The 22,381-nt window shown below is 47.5% G+C and overlaps 2 protein-coding genes across 6 annotated transcripts in view; both read right to left on the reverse strand.

The window, feature by feature from the left end:
• Positions 1-7,207, reverse strand: part of LOC124481486 (thrombospondin type-1 domain-containing protein 4-like) — a 29,462-nt gene extending 22,255 nt beyond the window's left edge. The window contains exons 1-7 of one of the 5 annotated variants that reach the window (XM_047041433.1): positions 6,887-7,207; positions 5,793-5,843; positions 5,558-5,624; positions 3,732-4,072; positions 2,826-3,315; positions 2,546-2,648; positions 1,255-1,391 (exon numbers count right to left, since the gene is read on the reverse strand). In XM_047041433.1, the coding sequence (XP_046897389.1) occupies positions 1,255-1,391; positions 2,546-2,648; positions 2,826-3,315; positions 3,732-4,072; positions 5,558-5,624; positions 5,793-5,821 (1,167 nt within the window). In that variant the 5' untranslated portion in view covers positions 5,822-5,843; positions 6,887-7,207. Of the gene's footprint in view, positions 1-1,254; positions 1,392-1,905; positions 1,994-2,545; positions 2,649-2,825; positions 3,316-3,731; positions 4,073-5,557; positions 5,625-5,792; positions 6,133-6,714 lie in introns of those variants that run through there. The other 4 variants (XM_047041434.1, XM_047041431.1, XM_047041432.1 and 1 more) reach the window with 4 other exon arrangements.
• A 2,326-nt stretch (positions 7,208-9,533) lies between these two features.
• The window catches only part of LOC124482007 (leucine-rich repeat-containing protein 49-like), a 13,258-nt gene continuing 410 nt past the window's right edge, over positions 9,534-22,381 (reverse strand). Inside the window, exons 2-7 of the mRNA XM_047042329.1 lie at positions 22,325-22,378; positions 16,242-16,476; positions 15,964-16,149; positions 15,414-15,523; positions 12,981-13,134; positions 9,534-12,864 (exon numbers count right to left, since the gene is read on the reverse strand). Of these exons, the coding sequence (XP_046898285.1) occupies positions 12,649-12,864; positions 12,981-13,134; positions 15,414-15,523; positions 15,964-16,149; positions 16,242-16,476; positions 22,325-22,378 (955 nt within the window). The 3' untranslated portion in view covers positions 9,534-12,648. The remainder of the gene's footprint in view (positions 12,865-12,980; positions 13,135-15,413; positions 15,524-15,963; positions 16,150-16,241; positions 16,477-22,324; positions 22,379-22,381) is intronic.

Here is a 22,381-nt window from a genome sequence, read left to right on the forward strand (position 1 = left end):
TACATACAGTACTACAGTCCACGTTTCTGCAGAACACATATCTACAGTACAGCTCGGAGTCAGCTCACGAGGCTTCACAGAAAAAACAGCAACACAACAGATTCAACATCGAACAAACACAGGAACTGTGTTCAGGCACTGTCCGCAAAAGCTTAGATAACAATAAAAGTTAGATTTATTTTTCCTTTCACAGCAAATGAGGGCCAAGGTATGAGAAGCAGATGTTTCGGAGAGAGCATCCAGTCAGTTTGTGTTTTCCAGCATACTTTCTGACACAATCTCCCTGCTAGTCTGCTACTATGGGATGTGCCCCGACCTGTAGGATTCCCTGAGAGAACACCTAGACATGAGGACTGAGGTCGTCTGTTGTCTTGGTGATGTCTCTTGTGCTGAAGCTCAGCTTCTGGGACGTGGTCAAACCAGGTTAGGGACTGCAGGAGACATAAGGACAAACACACGTTGGCTGCTCCAGTTCCTCCCACCTACAGGGTTAGAGTCCAATGAGAACACCCCCCCCCCCCCCCCCCCCCCCCCCCCCCCGCCCATGACAAATCATAATTTCAACGGTATTAGCAGTGGAAATTTAAAAAAGGCTAATATGAGATCAGAGGGACTCTATCTTGATTAAATCTTAATATGGACTAAATCTCTGGTAGATTACAATGCATGGGAAACAAGAGTGGCAAGCAGAGGAAGATCAGTACAATCAACTGGGAGGAAAAGGGGGCTCGAAAACGTTCTTAGCGCATACTTGGACAGAGTTCATTCACAATCATGGCACTGAATCAAAAGAGAAAAAAAACACAGTCAAATGTCTAAGATTCAAATCCAACTGAAAATACCACCATACTGTATTCCCCTCACTAATCACTTATCCAGTCAACAGCAATGTACTGGGTCACAGAAGGACTCATGTCTTTCCAAGTCTGGATACGGGTGAGGGTTTAGTGTTGTGCATCAAATATGAGGTCAAAACATACATACATCTGGCTGTCTGTCTAGCACAAATATTTTATGTCATAGAGATCCTATGTCTCAAAGAAAGAGATCCTATGTCTCAAAGAAAGAGATCCTGTCAACTTGGCACGCTGGCCTGGACACACTCTATACACTGCTGCCCCCTGCAGTACATGACCAGAACTGCATTTCTAACAAGCATCTTCCAGCATCAGTTGATATCAATGGTAAAAAGCATTGAAAACTAGAAAGTTACATGTAATGATGGTTTGGATGCCCTCAGGTGGTGAGTCCTACCTGGCACAGCCCTGCCACACACAAGGATGAGTCGTTCTGGCCACATGGGGTCCCGTCAATGACCCGGTCCGACTGCCGCACATAGAATCGAAACCCAATGGCCCGACAGTTGAGTTCACAGTGCTGGTCTCCAGGAACTGTGACATAAGGATGGAAGATAAACAGAAATCAAGAGTTTAGAGCAAGGGTGAGAAAACCCTGTTTGAATCAAGTATATTTCACATACTGTACAGAGAGAGGGAATACTGTAGGTCAAGCCATTTATCAACAACCACACATCCTCCACGCCATGAGGGGGCAGCACAGAACAAATGTCACATTCAAGAGAAAAAGTCGTCTGAGGCCATGTCACACCATGAGACTAGGAACTGTGTAGTAGTGAGGGAAGTTTTTACCATTCTCTAAAATAAATTAATCTTCGAGTGCTTCTTTTCTTCAATTTAGTACAAAGCTGCTTCATAACCGTGCTCTGTAAAGAGCCAAACTCATGTTGTGTTTACATAACAGCAGGTTGCCCTGAGATTAGCTGTGGTGGCTAAATCACTTGTCTGAGTATATTTGCGGTATGCCATGTAATGACTTGTGGTAAAAGGTAATGCCTGTGGATAGGCAATCTTAGGGGAGCTGCACTTGCCAGAGCTAAGATAATACCTTGTAAATCCTCACAGAGCGAGGGAAGAAGGTTGCTCTGCTCCTCCAAAGTCATCAATTAGTGCCTATTAGAGCCCCTCATCTCAGTGGTGTGTAAGAGACAACAATATCCTCCAGGAATGTGTGTCTGTAGGAGTTGGCATGTCACAGAGTGAATTTCTTGTACAGTCAATCAGCTCAGATGTCCAGACATTGCTTAAACACTTGTAATTCCATTTTTGAGAGTTTGAGATAGGTATCACTGAACTGTCGCTGACCTCATAAATAAAGGCAGAGGTATTTTAACTTCATTAACTTGATGTGTTGATCTGTACATGCCAGCAACCCATGACTACAGACGGGATCAAAAAGTCAAATCTTCTGACAGACATTCATTTGGCAAACATTTCTTTTTGGGCAAAGCATCATTGAAAAGAAACAATATGTCATTGTGTGTTTTGACTGTTGCTTGGATACCCGAGACACCTAAATCTCTCGACAGAACCCTGGCAGGTCAATAAGACAGGGATACATCACGGTGCCTCCGACAGGTGACATAGTATGGTGCTTACGTCACCACACCTAGGTGGGATGAGTTGAACGGAGGCAAGGGTAGTCACTGTCAGAGAAGACTGGGAGGGAGACAGGAGAGTAGCCCTACCTTCGTTGAAGGGTTCCCATTCGTACAGGCGCCCCATGAATGGCTGGCTGTTGTAGGAGGAACACTGCACAGCCCGGATGTGTCTGCTCGCTGGGGGGCAGGCCTGGGATGGACACACACAAAAACACGGTGTGTGGGCCGTTGAACAGACAGATAGACAGACAGACACAGACGCACGCATAGGGAGAAAGCTAAGTAAGTCCCAGAGAAAGGGTTGTGTTTCCAGATCATGTCGAGTTGTGACTAATCAGTTGAAATGAGTCATGAGGTCATGTCTTACATTGGTGTTGCAAATCCTGTACTGGCTGTGCTCCCCAATGCAGGAGGAGGTGGGAAGGGGGTTGTAGGGTCTATCTGGGGGTGTCAGAGGTGCTGGGGCCTGGCTGGCTGGGTACCGACCCTGCCCGGCCTGGGGCTGCTGGGGCTGCTGGGGCTGCTGGGGCTGCTGGGGCTGCTGGGGCTGCTGGGGATGGTGTGCGGAGCCCGGCTGGTACAATGGGGCCCAGACTGGGTTGGTTCTGGGCTGGGGGGCTGGGGGCTGATGGTGGGTTGGGCTGTGGATGTTGGGGTTGTTGTAGTGCTGCCAATTGGAGGACCTGTGGCCTGTGTGTCGGGAAGTGGGGTAGTTGGGGTCAGGGAGCGGAGCGCGTCTTTGTCGGTGTGAGCGTGCCCCCTCGGACGCCTGGCCTGTGTCCGTCTGAAGGGAAACTACATATGGCATCCTGCCATATCCGTACCTCCCTGGAACGATTGGGCTGTCACTGCCCCTCCTAAACAAACAAGCAAAACACACACACACAAACGCTCTATGAAAGAGATATTTCTTTTTAAAGTCTTTCAGCACCATTACAAATCCTCTCCAGGAACATGACTCCTTAGAAGCGGTTGGGAGTCTGTGGCAAAAAGCACTGAGCTTTGTTGTTGTTTAGCTGCTTGGATTCCAGTACCAACATCCCCCATTACTCAACTGTCAGCGCTATTTATTTAAAGTCTTTTTAGTAGGAAGGAGGTCACAAACCTGCCAAACACAAGTCAGACTATTGACTCCATATATAACAGAATAGCGTTACCCTATAGGGCAGTCAAACAGACCATGGGGTTCCACTGAACCACTTTTAAAACTGCTCAGCATGCAGGGCCCTCAAACCAGGCCCAGACCCAGCCCACCACGTGAGGGGTACAGTACCTGCGACCAGGCCGAGCTTCCCTCTCTCTCTGTGGACTCCTAAGCTCCCCTCGTCTGCTACTGTTGGAGCTGGGGGGTCTCCCTGCCTCACGATGCAGGGGAACGGAGGGGCGCAAGGCGGACACCACATGTCCCGGGTGCTGTGGGTAGACCCCAGGTCTGGAGGGGTAGGAGGAGGCCAGCGAGGGGGTGTACAAGGGCAGGCATGGCCGTGTCTGCTCCTGCACCCCTCCTCCACAAGTCCGTGAGCAGGAGGTCCACGACCCCCATGCCCCCCAGGAGCCCCGGACCCCTCCCTGCCCGGCTACAGCTCCTTGGTGGGTCTCTGCCCTCTGAGGGACCTGCATCGACACACAATGTCCTGAGTTAGCATCCTAAAACACACACAGCGTGGAAAGAGGTCTCAGACACAACAGGGAAGGCAGGGATAACATCCATTGCTCAGTCAGAGGCTACCTAGACCTAACCCGCTAAAAGGACTAGAGCCAATGACCTCATGTGTTTGGAAATAGTTTTTCACCCCCCTGAGAATGAGATGGGCCTGTATTCAAGGGGGATAAAGCCCAGATTTGGCTGATAGTAGCAGTCTGTTTCTTCCAACACCCCCTATTGGCTACCTGCATTCCCCACTGTTGACTTTATCCCTCTTTGTGACTTTGAGCCAGAAACATATTAGCGGCGATCACTGCTCTCTCTGTCTGAGGACCCAGCAAGTGCCAGCCCGGTGCCAACCCACCTCCTGTGCCAAATGGCTTTGCCCGTGGACCCTCATGGAAATCCTACACTTTAAGAAGCACTTTGTCTCCATTGATGCCAACCTCTTTGAGCTAAACACACGAAACACACCAAAGGCTTAGCTCAGCTGTCTTTGGCTTTTAGAAGATGGTAAGAGAATACATAAGCGGTGGGGAGAGTTGGCAGAGCGCCCCCCTTCCTGTCACTCAGCAGCATGGGTCTATTCAGAGAGCCCTCAGGCCCGCCCCCCCACCTCCTACTGCGGCCTTTGTAACTCAACTCCACTGTCATTCCGGGGTCAGTCGAGGGTCAAACAGCTGGACTCCTGGAAACGCACGAGGCCAACCCTGACAAACTCTCTCTGGAAGTGGAATGCCCATAGCCATGCCCGCCTCCGACCCTCAGTTCAACCCACAAGCTATGGTTGTAAATGTTTGGTTAATCGTTCATCTGTCTGTCCTCTGTTTTCGGTCTGCCCCCGCCCTCCCTCCCGGCCCTGCTCCTCCTCATAGCTCCGGGGATCATGGGGAGGCTTACTGACAGCTGGCATGACCCCTGTGTCTTCCCCTCTGCTACCCAGAGGGCTTTTCACTGCTGTTCCCTCGCCAGCCAACAGATTTACACTCAGGTCACATTTCCCTCAGGCATCCTCACTGACTGATTGCTTGTTAACATGCATACAGGGATAGGCTGTGTTGTACAGTACTTAGCGGCTTTGTGGTTTAACAATAACACTGTCGCTAGCAGACCCTATAAACTTTTCCGCAAAGTTAAAAAGGATTATGCTCCCTCTGGGAGCTGAGCGCTCTAACTGTCAGAGTTCAAATCGGAAGGCGCGATTATGCCTAGTTTGGGTTCGAGTTCAGTGAGCCTTGTGTCTGTGCCAACCACTGGATGAAGCTGAAAGTAGAAAGTGACACTCAGCCTGCAAACACTCTGGGGAGGTCTCTCCCAGTGAGCCCAAGGACATCAAACAGACCCCACATGCTAGAACATAGACAATGTGCCCCCTGCAACCCCAACTGTCGCTCAATTCCCAGGAAAACACACATACACACACTCACACACACTAAATCAAATCATCAACTCACCTTTCTGTGGTCTGTTGCAAGCTGGCAGTCCAGTGTGTATAGCCTAAAGAGCAGGAGTATGGAGACTCTGTGTGGAGCAGAGAGAACCAGCTCTAATACACAAGGGGTTTACTCTGACATTTAAATGCAATATATAAATATGCATCTTGGGCAACATAATGAACACTTAGTAAACTGTTGTACAAACATATACTATTGAGATAATGTGTTGTGGGGTAGGATATATTGACTGTACCTGAGGCTCCAGACACACACTCCACACATGCTCCTAATGCTTCTCTAGCTTCTGCAGGGAAGATAAAAGTTGTATTTGCAGCATAAAGCATAAGTAAGCTGAGCCATGAATGATCAGCTCACAGCTACAACTAGAGCCTTAGCCCATATTAGAGTGTATCCCCACGACCCTGACTGCTGTCGACTTGACCATGTGAGTTGACCCCTGACCCCCAGGCTCGAATAAACGACTGAACTGTCCCCCTGCCGAAACGTTACACCGCTCAGAGACAGCAGGTCTGCAGCCTCCTCCCTCACCGGTAAAATCCTCGATCTTGCGTTCTCTCTCACAAAAAAAAAACCTGATGGAAACATAGGCAAGCCTTTTAAAACGCGCATCCTGACATTAAAACCAATCATTGGCACTAAGTTAGCCGCGTTCCGAGTTGTTCCGAATAGATTAATCATAAATTAAGTTAGCAATTTTCTAACTTATTAATTATAGATTGAATAATATTTTTTATGTAGATGGAAAAACAAACTCATTCCACTCTCTACTATGGAAATGCAGTACAATTAGAAGCAATCTTTGACGTTGTTGGGCTTGCCAACAACATTTGTTGAACATTTCTGAAGCTTATCACAACCTGGCCTGCCGGACAGATAAACAACTGTAGTGAAAAGTGAAATAAAATATTGCTGGTCGATACAATTCTGAGTAAAGGATCTTGTACCGCCACCTGTATGAAAGGGCGAACGCTCGATTAACATTTGCTAACATTGTTAAGGGTTTGGCCGCTATTTTTTTTTACTAAGGGCTAAAGACGCAGTTGAATGAAGAATAAATAAGTGTTTTTGCTATATAGTCAATAACTGTAAATGTGTTTTTTTATCTATTATTTTTTGCCATGCAAATATTGGGGAAATAATGATTTATTTCCTACCTTGAAAAACTAAATGCGTATGTCAACCTGTTACTTTTTATCAAGTGTGCGATGCAATATGTCTCCTCAAAGGTATTAAGACTTCAGCCCCGTGAGATTCATAAACAAACGCACAAGGTATCCTCATAATCCGAAAGTAACTTGAAGTCCTTGAGTTAAAATGAACTCCCACCGAAACAATGAATCCGTATCAAAACTTCTGTTCATGTCCACATGCTTGACTGCCTCTGCAGAAACTGCTCACTGGTCATCATGGATGTTATCCTATACACCGTCCACTCGACCGTCCTGCAACACAGTAACACTGGTGAATGAAGTCCATGGGAACGTCATAGAGGTAGACAGCTTGCTGCGCCCCCTGTTGTCCCTATGCCATATGCATGATATACCATGCAGCAGGGACAATGTCTGGAAGTAATGTCTTTAAGTAAGTGTGTGTGTATGTGTGTGTGTAATCCAGAGAACAGTAAACAGGCAGATGGTGGAATGTAAAGAGTAAAATAGACAAAGAAATAGTGAGAGAGAGAGAGAGAGAGAGAGGGATTGAGGTATACAGAGAGAGAGAAAAGAGAGAGCTAGAGAGTGGGACAGTAAGTGAGTGACAGAGAAAGAGAGTTATAGATAGAGTAGTGTAGGGGCTGATTTAATAAACCAAATAGACTACAGTAGCCCTACCCTGGTCTGGGACCTTCCTGTATTCAAGTTGTCCTATATAACCTCTGAAAAGCTTTGTCCTGGGTGGTCACTACCGTCCTCACCCTTCTGAAATATGGACCATGACATTTCACCATGACTACAGAGGAGGCATGCTGTTACATGCTTCCCAGCCACAAGGCTTTTTACTGCCGTCACTGAAGAGTGCCATAGGCTTAGCAACCGCAACCAACACATGCTAACACATTATCTACACAGGCTAATGATTTGTCACAGCTTAAACCAATACCAACGTCAAAGACAAAACCCAACTGCACCGGTCCATCACTCACAAGGAGTAAGGCCAGGGAATAGAAGAATAGTGTATTTACAACTTTTAACAATTATTCATTCAAATGGTTGTGTCATCATAAATAATGAACTGCAGTACAAACGAAAAAGACTAGTTGTAATAAAGTAAAATACTGGTCTAAAATGGGTATTCTAATTCTGGTCAGGCCTGATTTTGTGAGAGGAGAGCTGTGTGTGTCAATCAGAAGTCTCGCTCCATAAAGTAAATAAAACATATCGTCAGGAAAACCCATCCCATTTTTGTCTTTGGTTTGTACATTTGCCCAATTTGAAGGGATTCATTGGTGTTCTGCTTGGTTGGGCAAGCATACAAAGCTTGTTCATAGGCTGGTACTGTGTGTGTGTGTGTACTGTATGACACACACATCTCTTTGTGGTTGTATGTGTGTGTGTAAAGGTGCTGGCCCCCATAATCATTTCCATCGTAGCGCTTCCTTCACTGTGTCATTGTTGTCAGTCCTGTGGATGGTAATCAATGGTGGGACCATGTTGAGGTTGTCAGGATTCTGCCTTTAACCCCCATGTTTCCACAACCAAGTTCACGGGTGACCGCACTCCAATTAAAGCATCTTAATGAACTATTGTTCCGGATGACCCATTCAAACCCTACAAGACCAGGTCTGGAAAAATGAACCGCCTTGAACCGGCTCCGGGTCATCACACAAAAATGTGCATGGTCCTGTCATCAGACGACAGCTCACAATAAACAATGTGCTGAGCTCGTTCAGAAGAGAAAGCAACACTCTGCCCTGTGAGGTGGAGCCGACAGAGCCTGAGGTCCAGACTGGTGGACTGTTCAGTGGTGGCAGGTGTTTTCCTAAGCCAGCACACAGGCATGCACACAATCACAATCACTCACATTCACAAACACACACAAGCAACACTACTTATCCCCTCGGGTCAACAGCTGCTTCCTAAGCTTTACACCACTTTATGGAACACCAACATTTTGTCCATCTGCTATCACTTACTCTGTTAACACTTCACCGTAACGTCTTACGATAACCATAAACAAAAACAACATTACAGTAAAAACCTACATTACATTGAGATGTCACTGAGTGAACCTATATGGTAACCATAGCGTCTTTGCTTCTTTGGCCTAACAGCCAAACGAGTATGTTTGTTTACCGTTCTGTCACGTTGTATCTGTGTCATGCTTGCAAGTAAACAACAACACAAACCAGACTATGTGCTAGTGCTGTGGTCCATCAATACATGGAATTCTATATGAAACCAGCACAATGGGGGACTTGCATAAGCCTTTCTGTGTATCACTCAAATGATATCATTCTGTCAGTAAGAGAACAGAACATAAATATTGCCATGGAAATGTAAAGCCTGGTGACATTTCTTTGATTAATTGAGTTCATGAATGAATGAATTGGCTGTCATAGGGTTTATTTGTTTAAAGTATCTACAAAAGCGACTTAAATACCACATACATTGCTAGTCTTGTACTTCTCTTTGGTCTTTAGTAGAATAAAGCCTTTGTCATTAGTCTACAGTGATATTCAGGACATGTTTGAGTCATAAGTATTGCCCGACACCCGAAGACAGAGTGTGTGTTAACTCTTGGTGATCACAATTTACATTTACATTTATGCATTTAGCAGACACTTTTACCCAAAGCGACTTCAAGAGAGAGCTTTACAAAAGAGCATAGGTCACTGATCATAACAACGAGGTAGTCCCAAACATTGCAAGCAGCCAAAACATGAAGCATACATTGTGAAAACTAAACAAGTGCCAAAGGGAAGACCCATAAGAGCATGCAGTTATACAAGTTACAAATTAAAACAACATGAGCCTCAAAAAGTGCAAGACTGTACTTGTAGAAGAACAATCAACAGTAAAAAAAACACAATTGCGTCTTCAGCACCCCTCGGCCTTTCTAACGGCTCCTCAGAGGGCTGAATCATTATTTGTGAGTGTAATAATCATTCAAAAGTGCTCCCAACTCCCGTTGATTTGAGCAGTTGGTGTTCCTTGGGGCTTTCTCTTCTCTAGCCGGTATGAAGGGATCAAGCAGATTAGAGGGCATATTCTTCCCTGACGGTTGTCCCTACATGGAATGATATTCTCAGGTCACAACATTAATTAAACCTTTTGACATGACAGATACTATGTAGGTCTGCGATACTGCAAACACCCCTGCTGTTTTGCTTGTATCCTGCAGTGTTAACAGGGAACCTTACAGAAATAGAAACTTTGTAAGAGTTTGCTTCGCGAGACGCTCCAGTTCCCAATGTGTCTTTTCAAGATGTTTCTTGGTAGATTTCTCTGTGGTCATCCTTTGTTTTATTTTCTGAATTCAGCCGGGTCCGTCTGTCCCAGAGTTCTGAACTCTCAGAACGGACTTCACGTTAGGAATTGTAGTTCTCACGCCCTTCTGGTCTTTACGGTTGGCAGGGAACAAGTACTCTGTCAGAGTAAAAGTCTGTCCAGCATTCAGACACAGTTACTAGTTGTAACTCATTAAGTCGTATGGGCCTCATGATGGACTTCTGCTGGTTGGTCCCTTCCCAGCTCCAGCCCTGGGAACACGGGCCCTGGCAGCATCTCTTAACACCCCACACGCCAAGAGATACTTCCTTCTTTTCTCTCTTCTTCTTCTTCTTCTCTCTCTTCTGAGCGTGCTGTCACTTGTCATGCCGTGTGTTTGTTTGCATGTCTCAGACAAGAGCTTTGGGGCGACAACCAACCTCCTGCCATTTGAGTGATTGCAAGTTGGTATGGTATTGAAATAGTTGCGCATTTTTCAGTCATTATCACGCTACCTTATCATTACCACATCTTTACTTCGCTGAGATGTGATTATTTTGCACTGTGCCTGGTAAATACAGACTGTTCCTTGACTTTTATCACTGAAATACTATTAGAACTGCGCACTTCTGATCTTTGATTTGCAACTGTACATTCTATCCGCACGATTGTATGTCACTCTGGATAACAGCGTCTGCACAATGAATGACATGTAATTAATGTCAAAATGTAAACGTACCCGTCGATAAGGGAAACAAACAAGGCACTGCCCTTTCTTGCTCTTATTAGAACTTAGCAGATATAAATCGCTCTGTACTGTGTAAATATGCAATAACAGCAAATGTCAAAAGTGTTTGACAGCTCCAGTTACTAACTGCGTTTTTACCTCTGAGTAAGGCAGTTATGGAGGAGCCAGGGCTGTGGAGAAATGACTGGGTGCCTGGAGCTTACAGTGCACTTTGAGTCCCAGTTGGGCATTTAGCATTCCAGGGAAAACCTTTGGGGTACCTCTAATACTGACCCGTCACTATTCTCTTAGACACATCCAGATTCCCTTTTCACCACTCCTCCTTAAGGCTACAGAAGGCTGCAGTTGATGTTGGACATCTTGGTAATTCTTGACTGACTGTGTGTGTGCTAGTTGGGGCCTCTTTTTTTGGGGGGGGGGTGGTGAGAGAGGGGTGTGAGGTGAGCAGGGAGAGCTGGATGAGTGAGGTGCAGCAAGTACAGTACAGGGCTGAATTCCATTCCTAAACAAACCCTTGTTCAATATCCTTCCCAGACCTCAGACATGGCTCTGCCCACCTACTCCTTGGTGTATCTACCATGGCAATTACCCAATCCCAATCCCTATAATCAGATCTGGGAAGGGATCTGAAAAAGAGCACTTACTGTACAAGGAAATTCCTCTCCGGAATGGAACGGGCCCCAGGTACTGTATGCTCTCACTATGCCTACAGGGACATTCCAGCCCACAGGACCCTGAGCAAGCCCTGGACCTTCCTGAGCATGGCACAACATGCAGAGGGAGAGCTCCTGTCTCATAGCATAAGCTCAGCTCCAGATCACCTGTGATGTTGTGCAGAGCTGGGAGGGAACATCAAAAGATAATGTCAAAGATAATCAAAGGAGTCGAGAGGTAGCAAGAGGGGTTAAACTGGAGTGCTACAGTGTACTCGAGAGGTGGACCCAAATATAACTGCGCCTCCGGTTGGACTGTCAGCCTGGATAAGTGTTAGATAAGATAGCATCCTTCCCTGGGAGCACCAGAAGACTTAACATAGATGTTGTGTATTGATGCTTATTTTTTTATGAGAAAAACAAACCAAAAGATGAAAGACACCTCTGGGAGCCTCTTCCTTTGCTGTGTCGAGATAATTGCTCTTTTCCCCCTGCAGAGTCAATAAACAGCCAAATCATATATAGAAAACATTAGCGTTAGGGAATATTTTAATACTAAGGACGTTACAGAAAATAAACGGTCCTCAAAGAAAACGTGTCATTTGTGCCCTTCGTGTCACGCCAGCTTCGCACCACGCCCGCCCAGGCAAGAGAGTGTGACAGAGAGTGACATGGGAGAGGATAACGTAAGACCAAAACAAACATTCTAGTCTCAATGAGAGACCAGTTACAGTCACCTTCTGCTGGAGATGATGGTGAGGAGAGTCTTTCGTTTTGAAAGCTAACAGAAGTCATCTTAAAGTGCAGAGAGTGTTCCTTAAGGGTGGCGATGCGCGCGCACACACACACACACACAATGGCCAGTCACAAAGTCTTTCAGCCGGTCGGACCATTCTGAACTGCAAGACAGTTTACATGGGAACAAACTAAGAACAGACATTGATATAGTAGTCACTTCTGTGAACATGTACATTCAACCGTGAGGTTTCTGTCACGAGGGGCCTCAACGACAAGTCCATCTCCAGAAGTCCATCTCCAGAAGACAGAAGTTCAGTTTCGGAAAAAACCTTCAAGACATTTCTAAAGACTTGATCGGGGAATATTGAAGTTAGAGGGGTTAACGAGAGGTTAGACGTAGTACAACGGAGGGGGAGAGTGAGACTGCGCTAGAGTTAAGTGCTCCAGATGGATCTGTATGCGGGACAGCTGTGGGTCTGCATGGAAGAGGCCTGTCTTCCTGGGCGCCCTAATCCCACCCTCCCCTCACTTGCTCTGGGAGAGCCTAGCGAGGGAGGCCTGGCGGAAGGCTGGCTGGTCCTTCATCTCCAGCACGCAGTCCCTCACCATGTCTGTGAACATTGAGGGCCACAGCTTGTGGAGGGCCTCGCCCTTCAGGTTGGTGTCAGAGGCCCTCTGGACCAGCTCACGCAGGTACTGCTCCGCCACAGCGCTGCGCTCCGATGACTCCACACCGCCCTCCTGAGGAGAGGGAGGGCAGCGGGTGGTTACATCTCCTCCACCACGTCACACACGGTAAACCCGTACTTTATACTACTGCTGTGTGTACTAGTGTGTGTGTGTGTGTCTGGACTGACCTCGGGACTCTCTGCGCTGCAATCTCGGCTGGGGTAGTTGAAGAGCGCTCTGCTCAGGCCCTCCCCCAGAAGCCTGCCGTTCTCTCTCAGCTCCTCAGGGCTGAGGCCCGCCCGGCGCCCACGGCCGTCCAGCAGGAACTGCAGCTGACGCTTCCTACGGAGGGGGTTGAGAGGGAGATGGAAAGAGAGAGAGAGAGAGAGAGAGAGAGAGAGAGAGAGAGAGAGAGAGAGAGAGAGAGAGAGAGAGAGAGAGAGAGAGAGAGAGGGGAGAGAGAGAGAGAGGCAGGCCAAGGGTTGGGGAGAGGGAGAAATGGGGAAGGATGCAGAGATAGTAAGTAAGACGGAGGGAAAGTGGAACTGTGGGTGGTGGAGTGAACACATGGGGATTACCAGTTTCAGCTAGACCATCTAGACATCTGATAACCATGCCGAGAGCAGTGCCATTGCTCATGTAGGCATCAATATTACTTTTAACAAAGTACCACACTTCAAGCTCAGAGGCATGATAATTGCACTGACTCATGCTGCATTAAGACATTTGTCAAAACTGGATACTAAATACGATTCCAAGGAAGCCCATAAAGTAACACCTACAGAAATGACTTGGGAGTGATAAAACTGTCACAAGAACAATATCTTGATAAAAACCAGATTAGTTAGTGCCCTCGGACCCCCACCCCCACACAGCCCATGTGTTAAGCTTCATCCTTGGGAGGAGGGAAAGGTTGATACAGATGTACAGGAGAGGAGAAACATTATTAAAGGATGTTTTTACATCAGACGCTACTATCTTGTCTTTCATTATTAATCTCCTGGATTACAGCACTGCTCCAACATGTAGCTGCTGCTGCAGCCTGAACTCTAAAACAGGCATTTTGGGAGGCTGGAGGCTAAAATACCTGTTTGTGGTGAGAGAGAGAGAGAAAGAGAGAGATAGGAATAGTATGCCCAAGATGAATCCACTGACTAGGGTGTGTATCCACCAAACAGACCTGTCTTGCTATCAGTGAGAGCAAGTAAATTAAACCGAACTCATGCGGAGGTGGTTCAGTCCTGTGTACAGTCAAAGTTAGGACCATGTGATTACATGGTCCCTTGTGGAAGTGTCCACACCTAAACACGACGGTTCCATCCATAACTCAGGGTTCTACATGTCTGGACTAGATCTTCAACCTCCCTCAGAGAACTACAATATCACATCCAAAAACGACATTCTCCAGCTCTCAGGAGGTTCTCCTGACTTCTGTGGCTGCAGTGGGAGTTTGTCAGAGAGTACTTTTTTTTTTTTTTACGAAGGGGGAAGAGTTGATACAGGCTTCATACACTGACAGATGTTTCTGAATCAAATCAACATGGAAGGGGTGGCTACTCAGTCTGGACGACATCAATACATTTGAGAAGTCTGCTCAAGGAGAAACTAGGGTTTTCATTGATCCGAAATGTCCTATTCAAAAACAGAAAGAAATGTTAAGTGCATTCCAGCCACCTGGGTGAACAACTACAGAACAATCTGCACGAATGGAGCTGAGTCATCAGATTCATGCTGAAGCCTGCGATACAGCACCTGTCCATACCCATATCGAAAATCAACACGGGGTCACGTTCATATGCAACAAACCCTTCCTGAGAGGGCAAAGCTATTTTCTTGAAACAAACAGGGATCGGACAAAATTATCTGAAGTCACTGTGATTTCACTACTGATCTGAAAACAATCATCCCCTCAGAGCTGTTGTGTGTTCTTCATCGCCGAGTGGGAGGACAGGAAGTGAACGCCAGGGCTGAGGGGCGGCGCAGGGGGGACAGGAAGTGAACGCCAGGGCTGAGGGGCGGCGCAGGGAGGACAGGAAGTGAACGCCAGGGCTGAGGGGCGGCGCAGGGAGGACAGGAAGTGAACGCCAGGGCTGAGGGGCGCCGCAGGGGGGACAGGAAGTGAACGCCAGGGCTGAGGGGCGGCGCAGGGGGGACAGGAAGTGAACGCCAGGGCTGAGGGGCGGCGCAGGGGGGACAGGAAGTGAACACCAGGGCTGAGTGGCAGCGTGTTTGCCAGTTGTCAACGTTGTTCACTCAGTGTTCTGTTAGAGCACTGGGGGCAGCCAGTCTGCAACTAGGTGGTCTCTGAGCTGCTTCAACTGCATGTTTCACTTTGCTTGGTTGTGCTTCAGTGACCATGAGCAATTTTTAGCGAAGAGCTTTTGGCTACAGGGAGGATTGTGTACAGTGTGTGTGTGTTTGTGCCAGGTATCCACCCTAACTCCCCTGGCTCCTGCATACCCGGCTTCTCTCACATACACACACACCCTCAGGCACACAAACAAATCACACACACACTTAGGCACACTTATATAGTTACACTGGCACCTTCACAAACAAATACACACACAGGCCTCGGGCACAATGTTCTGTGTGTGTCTATAGAGGTGTGTGTCGCTCACCTGGACTCCTCCAGCAGTAGAAGCAGACGACAGCGAGGGGTCTCTGTGGCAGCGATGTGGCCTAACGTCCCAAACAAACGTTCGGCAGTGATGACGTCATTCATGGTCACCTGGAGCAGACACACAAATAAATATGTTATTAAAATAAAACCAATCAAAGCATCACACATCAACTGCAACTTACGGTATGCGCTCAGTACTGGCCCCTGGCCCCTTGTCCAGCCGGACCCCCCGGACCCCAGACTGACGGCTCGCAACTAACTTTTTTCGTCACTGTCCCAGCACCGTCCCGGAGTGCCCAATTCACCATCACAAACTGAACTTGACCTCCCTTGTCCCAAAATTTTAATTCTTGTGTTTTTGCATTTTGACATTCTGACATGGGTCTAGGTTACTTGCAACACTATTTAAGTAAGCCATACAGCTTTGGGGCTCAAGTCAATGTCTGAATTTCAATGTGAATATATACACAATAGAATACACCATTTTCTTGCTTGTTAAAAAACAAAAACATTTTTGAAAATCCCCCCCCCCCCCCCGGTCCCTATACCTCCAGCCCGTTGACCCTCTGCAAGTTGAAGTGGTGCAGGCGGTAGATGAGGAAGGAGCGCCACAGCGCTAGGCTGACCACGGGGTTGCCCTCGGGGTGGATGGTCAGCTGGTCCAGACGCCTCACCTGGGCCAGCGCTGCCAGCTGGGGCAGACGGCTGAGGTTGCTCTCTAGGAAGACGAGATGCTGCAAGGAGAGGGAGGAGCACACCATCAGTCACTCCTCCTTATGAACGGTCCCAAAGGGACAAATCTCACTGGTTGTGTTCTGTGTCTCACCGCTAAATTGGGGAACTTGACTCTTATGCGTGGCAGTGTTGGCACGATGGCGTCAAAGTGGATGTAGCGGAAGGTTATGACCGTGACGGCCCCAGCTGTCTGGACCCCCCAGCCTCTCTCCAGGGCCTCCAGAGCCCCGGGGCCAAACAGGCGCAGCGTGTCACCGTCCAGCTCTGCCAGGTGGCTGTCGGAGAGAGACAGGCTCTGTACGCTGGAGCCCCCGGCCTCCAGGAGCCTGGAACACACACACACACACACACTGTCAGTTATCAAGGTAAGTGATGCCAACCATTCCAACTTATCTCCCCCTCCTGGCCGGCATTTATACCAAGCTTCACGGATGATCTGACCTCCCTAAACACGAAACCACCTTTGTTTACACACAATTGGGAAAAAAAGTGGGACATTAGGCAGACCAGATAACGGTTTAATCACCAGCAAGGCCAGTCTGAATGTCCCATTGATGTTCCAGCCCGGCCTAATTGCTTTCTATTCTCCCTGATCAGGGGTGGAAGTGCCCTTCCCTGATAAGGGAGCCGTGAGAGTGGGGAGAGGGGGCCAGTCACAGGGAGACACGATCCCCCCTCCTGAAGACCCCGGGCAGGGCCAGGCCGCTCGGCTGACACCCCGGGGGCCTGGGCATACCGGGGATCAGGTGGCTCCAGGTCGACTGCTACTCCACGCCGACCGGGGAAGTTCATAACAAACTAATCAGGGTATTCATATTTCACACCCTTTAGAATCAGGCTCTGGTTGTGCAGGGAGGAGGGGGGGGGGGGGGGGGGGGTTAGGAGAAGAGAAGGAGCCAGGGGAGGCCTCGACTAAGGACCGCAAAGTAGGTAACCCTAGAGTCTTTTTGGATGGTTACAGAGAAGAGTGAGTTATACAAGGATGAAACTAATGCTACCTTAAAGGCCACATACCAAACCTTATCCCCTCGAGGTGTCTGTCTCTCACTATCCTGAGAGCCTTTCTGTCTCCCTGTCTCACTCTCTGCAGTACATCCTTGTGAATGGAAGCCCTCTCCTGAATGAGCTGAAAACACTCATTCACTTTACCCTCTGGGTCTCTTCGGCTGTTCCACCAGGACTGGGAGTGTGTGTGCGTCTGCACACGTGTGTGTGTGCACATACACCATCATCTGACAGTGAACGGCCCCAGTCTGCTCGGGGTTCAGCCATTAGTGGCTGTAAGTCTGGACTGTTATACAAATCTATTTCCCCTCCAGAGTTTTTAATAAGCACAGGGAGAACCTAACCCTAACCCAAATAACCCAGGCCAATAAACCCAGTTCCCAGGATAACGACGACATACAGTATCAACCTCTTCCAGGAAACGAGTGACTGACAAGAGTCCATCTCCATCAGGAGTGAAGCATCGGTCTGCCTTGGTACGGCTGCTACGTGTTGATCCAGCCTACGACCTCCGCGAGGCTTGTAAAGAACTCAACCCAACCAGACCGTGTCGCCTTTCAGCGCAGCTCACCGTCTGACACTGGGAGGGGCCAGAGTGGAATGTCAGAGTTGATCTTAGGATGTAAGGGGTTCATGTGGGGGGGCAGAGATTGGAGACTGGCATCGGGTCTCCTCACACACACACACACACACACTCTGGGAGCCCAAGGTCGAGTGGAGGTCCTGGCCAGACAGGCAGGCGCCAGTCACTGACAGACAGGCCTAATCCCCAGGACGACACGCCACACCTTCAAGATGGTGGCTCTGCCAATGCTGCATCAGAGACAGTCAACAGGAAAGGAGGGATGGAGGGAGGACCTGAGTTGCTAACTCTAGTTAAGAGTTTTGCTCTTTCTGAGATCTGGAAGCAGGCCACCACATGTCATATATTGTTTCCCCTCATCACACGTCAGAATAGACAACCTGTGACCCCTGCCTTATCCTTGAAAGCCATGCAGGTACGATAACATGGCAAAGGAGAGAAAACCCGAGAGAGAGAGAGAGAGAGAGAGGGGGGGGGGGGGGGGGGGGGGGAGAGAGAGAGAGAGAGAGAGAGAGAGAGAGAGAGAGAGAGAGAGAGAGAGAGGGGGGGGGGGAGAAGGGGGAGAGAGAGAGAGGGGGGAGATAGAGAGAGATAGGAGAAAGAGAGAGAGAGAGAGAGAGAGAGAGAGACGAGAGAGAGAGAGAGAGAGAGAGAGAAAGAGAGAGAGAGAGAGAGAGAGAGAGAGAGAGAGAGAGAGGGGGGAGGGGGGGTTTCCAAGGACCACCATGTTGAAAAATGCTCTGCCTGCAAATATGTAATGATCTGGACCCGATCCAGCCATGTCTGTCACCTCTGAAAACAGCTTAATCTTCTGGATATACAGCCTGGCGTGTATTATATGAGCCTGCACATGTCGTGCTGCAATACCTGCCACATGAACAACAAATTTATCAAGGCTGTGATGTGGGAAAAATCAAACCTATCAAAACCAGTTTTCAACCCCTTCATTTGAGTTAAGCTCTTTAGAATGACGCTGGTGTTAGGCATACTGAATTATGTCTTGTGGGTTCTTGAAATGTGTCTTCATGATGGCCTCATTCCAAAGGCTTCCACATATCTGCTTGGTGAGGATAACTTGAAGATTGATGCCTCCGCCAGTCCACCTGCTTGGCACCCCAGTATGGCTCTGGATTAAATGGATGTATATATAGACTGTGGGCATTGCTGTCTCCACATAGTGCCCTGCCCCAATATTGGATTTCTAGGCCATAACTCTTTTCGTCTCCTGCCTCCTCCCTCATCCTCCCGATAAACAACATCAAGTAAATCCTCCATTGCTCACAAAATAAATCAAATGTGCACACACATCCCCAACCCCCCCCCCCTGAGATTCTGAAGGACATCTCTCATGCTAGCCCAGTACAGACGTTCAGCATCCACCATGCCGAACACACTGTCAACATTCCCTCCTGTCTTTATGCTTCACTTAGTCACACCACTAACTCCAAACAGAGAAGGCATCATCTCCTTTCCCTCACCTGAGGCATGAAGTGCTTTTACCAGTCAGCCCACAGTGAAAACCCCCACTCTGAAAACAAATGAAATCCAGAACTTGAATAGGACACTGTCTTAACAGACTGCCTCAGAGCACTAATACATCAATTCTAAACTCAGGATAATTGCGTTTCAGAAGGGAGGTTTCTACCTGAGTGTACTCTTCTCCCCTGACAAGGGTTCGGAAATGATGAGGTGTATGACTTTCACAGGGCACATTCCACCAAGTTACTCTTCAATTACTCCAAAAATAGATCGATTTAATTAAAACGACAGACCTCCCTATTCATTCCCATCACAGGGAAGCAGACCAGACCAAACCCTCCAACAAACTGTTACCCAGAACATGTGTTTGGTTTGGGGCTAGCCTTCCAACAGGGTGTTGTTCCTCCCATACACAGAGGACATCGTGTTGACACAACAGTGGTGTGACTATGAACCCCAGTCTCACGCTGCTGATGTTGTGCATCCATCTATCATGGGAGGTCAGCCCCAAAGAACAAGGACAAGCAGAACCAGACCCAATTGGTCGTAAGCCTGTGGAGCGAAGGCCTGAGGTTGTGTTAGGGGTACTCTCTCAGCAGGGTTAGAGATGAGGGGGAGGATCAGAGGGCAGAGTGCAGTTCCTCTCACAGGGTAAACCTCCTGACCAGGGGGTCCCCTGCTGCCCCCCCCCCCAGAGCCAGATGTGGGGGTAAAAAAAACCCAGACCCAGGACTGCCCAGGATGTGGGAACATACATAAGCCTCCGAACACCCTCTCAATCACCCTCTCTCTCTCCCTTTGTCTCTCTCTCCTTGAGGATTAAGGATGAACCGTAGTGCACAGGGAGCAGGGACTATCAATTCAGCCCTTGTGAGACGTCCTGGTCCTTCACACTGGCATGGTGAGGAGCTGAACTTCATAGGGCCTTCACACCCGGGCAGACACCTCTAATACCCCACGTCATGGTACAGGGTGGGGACATCAATCACCTGTCCGTTCATCTATCACCTGGCCTCTCCCCACTCCCAGTGGGAGGAGGGCAACAACCTCTCTACTACTACAGTCACCAACCAGAGAAGCAGGATGGGAAGCAAAACTAAAAGAAATTCAGAACATTTTCAGAACACACACACGCACAAAGATAAAACGCTTAATTTTCAGCATATTTACTGCATCTTCAGATAAGATGCAGTAAGATAATAAGATAATACACCCCCAAAACGGGTATATACAGGTAAAATGGGTCAATCCCTGTTAACCGGTGCCTTTTAATGTCCCCAGGAAATCCTACTTCATAATTGCTGTAAAATGTTACAAATGTTTATTCTAAAAGGCTTTAATTATAGGTGTAGGTCTTCCTTATCATATAAATAACCAAAAAGTGTCTTTAAGACAATTAGTTTGTATTTTAACCACTTTTGTATTTTGTACACATGTTAATTTTGCCCATGTTTTGCCATGTCCCCATCACAAATGATCAACTCTTACAATAAATATCAGTCATTAAATAATAAAATATTCAAATTATTTGCTCATTATGTTGTAGACCAAGTTAAAATCTTTCTACTTAGACATATTTTTTTATTAAAAAAAAAAAAATTTTTAACCCTATTTGGGGGGATTTACTTTGTGTCCCCCAAAAAAAGTTCCACCCCCTGTTAGGTTGTAGTTTTTTCCCTCTTAAGAAAATAGCCTACACTTCCCATGACACAAAGTTCATGAAATTATATCATTTCCTGTGTCAGGAATTCAACTTGGCCAACTGAAGTTAGTATGAACTTTCAGATTCATCTTTTTTCCAAGTTTTCATAATGTCAACCTGTTCGTCACAACCTTAAATTTCCACCCTGTTAGGCTACTTTGTTAAGAAAATAAATAACATTTTACAATTTCAAATATGGTTTTATATAAGAATTAAAAGGCTGTATACATGTAGGGTCTCATGCTAGCTAGATCATGATCACTCACAGAGCTTAGGGCTAACATAGTTAACAAAATTCCCCCCTCTTAGGTTCCACCCTGTTAGGTGTGTACAGCTAACAGGGTGGAAATATTGTTAGAAAATGTAGTAAACATAATAAGTTGCATACAATATTTGTCATGTATTTGCAACAAGGGACATATAATGGACAAGAAAAGGTAAATATTGTTATGCCTTTACATTTTTTTAAACTTTGTGATTGTTATTCATATGTCTTAACAGGGTGGAATAATGTAATGGTCCATGTCTGAACGAAATGCCCATAATTATAGGATTTAAGTGCATGAGCTTGGCCAATATGTTTTCCAAACAGTTAAACATATCTCTTTCCTGATTAAATGTTAAAAACATGAAAAATAAATAATTTTGTTTTCAGAAGTTACCAGGTCCAAAAGGCACCGGTTAACAGGATTGACCCAAATGAGTTATGGGAGAGCGCATGTCTTTTTGTATTGGATCCACTGTTCAATCCACTGTCAGGTCCTAGGAGCATGGTAAATCACTTGAGTCCTCCTGGCCATGGTCTCTGTTGTGACACACCAGGTTTTAAGGGGGACCCTGTGAGGGAACCGGGCATCTGACAGATTGGGCTTTCGGGGACATTTTCATATCCTGGACCAGGAAGCAGCAGGGGCGCTCATTGAAACGGGTAATCATAGCCCTGGACACGACCTCCCGCTTTCATCTCAGACTGCTGCCCAATAACTCTTGGAGTTGCCTGGGCAAGACAGTCCCTCTAGTAGGTCTGGTCTGTGTAAATGTATTTTGCTTGTTAACCAACTTAAATGTGCAAACACACATGGTCACTGTGATGTCCACTCGGACATTCTAATCGGCATGCGATGCAGACTACGCACACAGACACAAAGCCTTTGGACGATCACGGCCTGTAGAACCCATCAGTTGAACATGTGTGGAAGCAGTCAGGTATGCCCTTTGATAACAGAGTACAGAGTACCTCGGCCCTGATCTGTCTGACAGATATGAGGCTGGGAGATTGAAACTCGATCCACAATGTGCTCCAACAGGACAGCTCTGCACAGCTCGAACGTGGTGAGAAAGAGGAAGGGACAATGAGGGGGGGGGGGGGGGGGGGGGGAAGAGGGGGGGGGGGAGTGTGAATTGCCTGGGATCTCGTGGGCTGTTGGGGGACTGGTGGAGCGCAGCCTGTTCTCGCTGCCTG

This window comes from Hypomesus transpacificus, chromosome 19 (genome assembly GCF_021917145.1).
Source record: "Hypomesus transpacificus isolate Combined female chromosome 19, fHypTra1, whole genome shotgun sequence".
NCBI lineage: Eukaryota > Metazoa > Chordata > Actinopteri > Osmeriformes > Osmeridae > Hypomesus > Hypomesus transpacificus.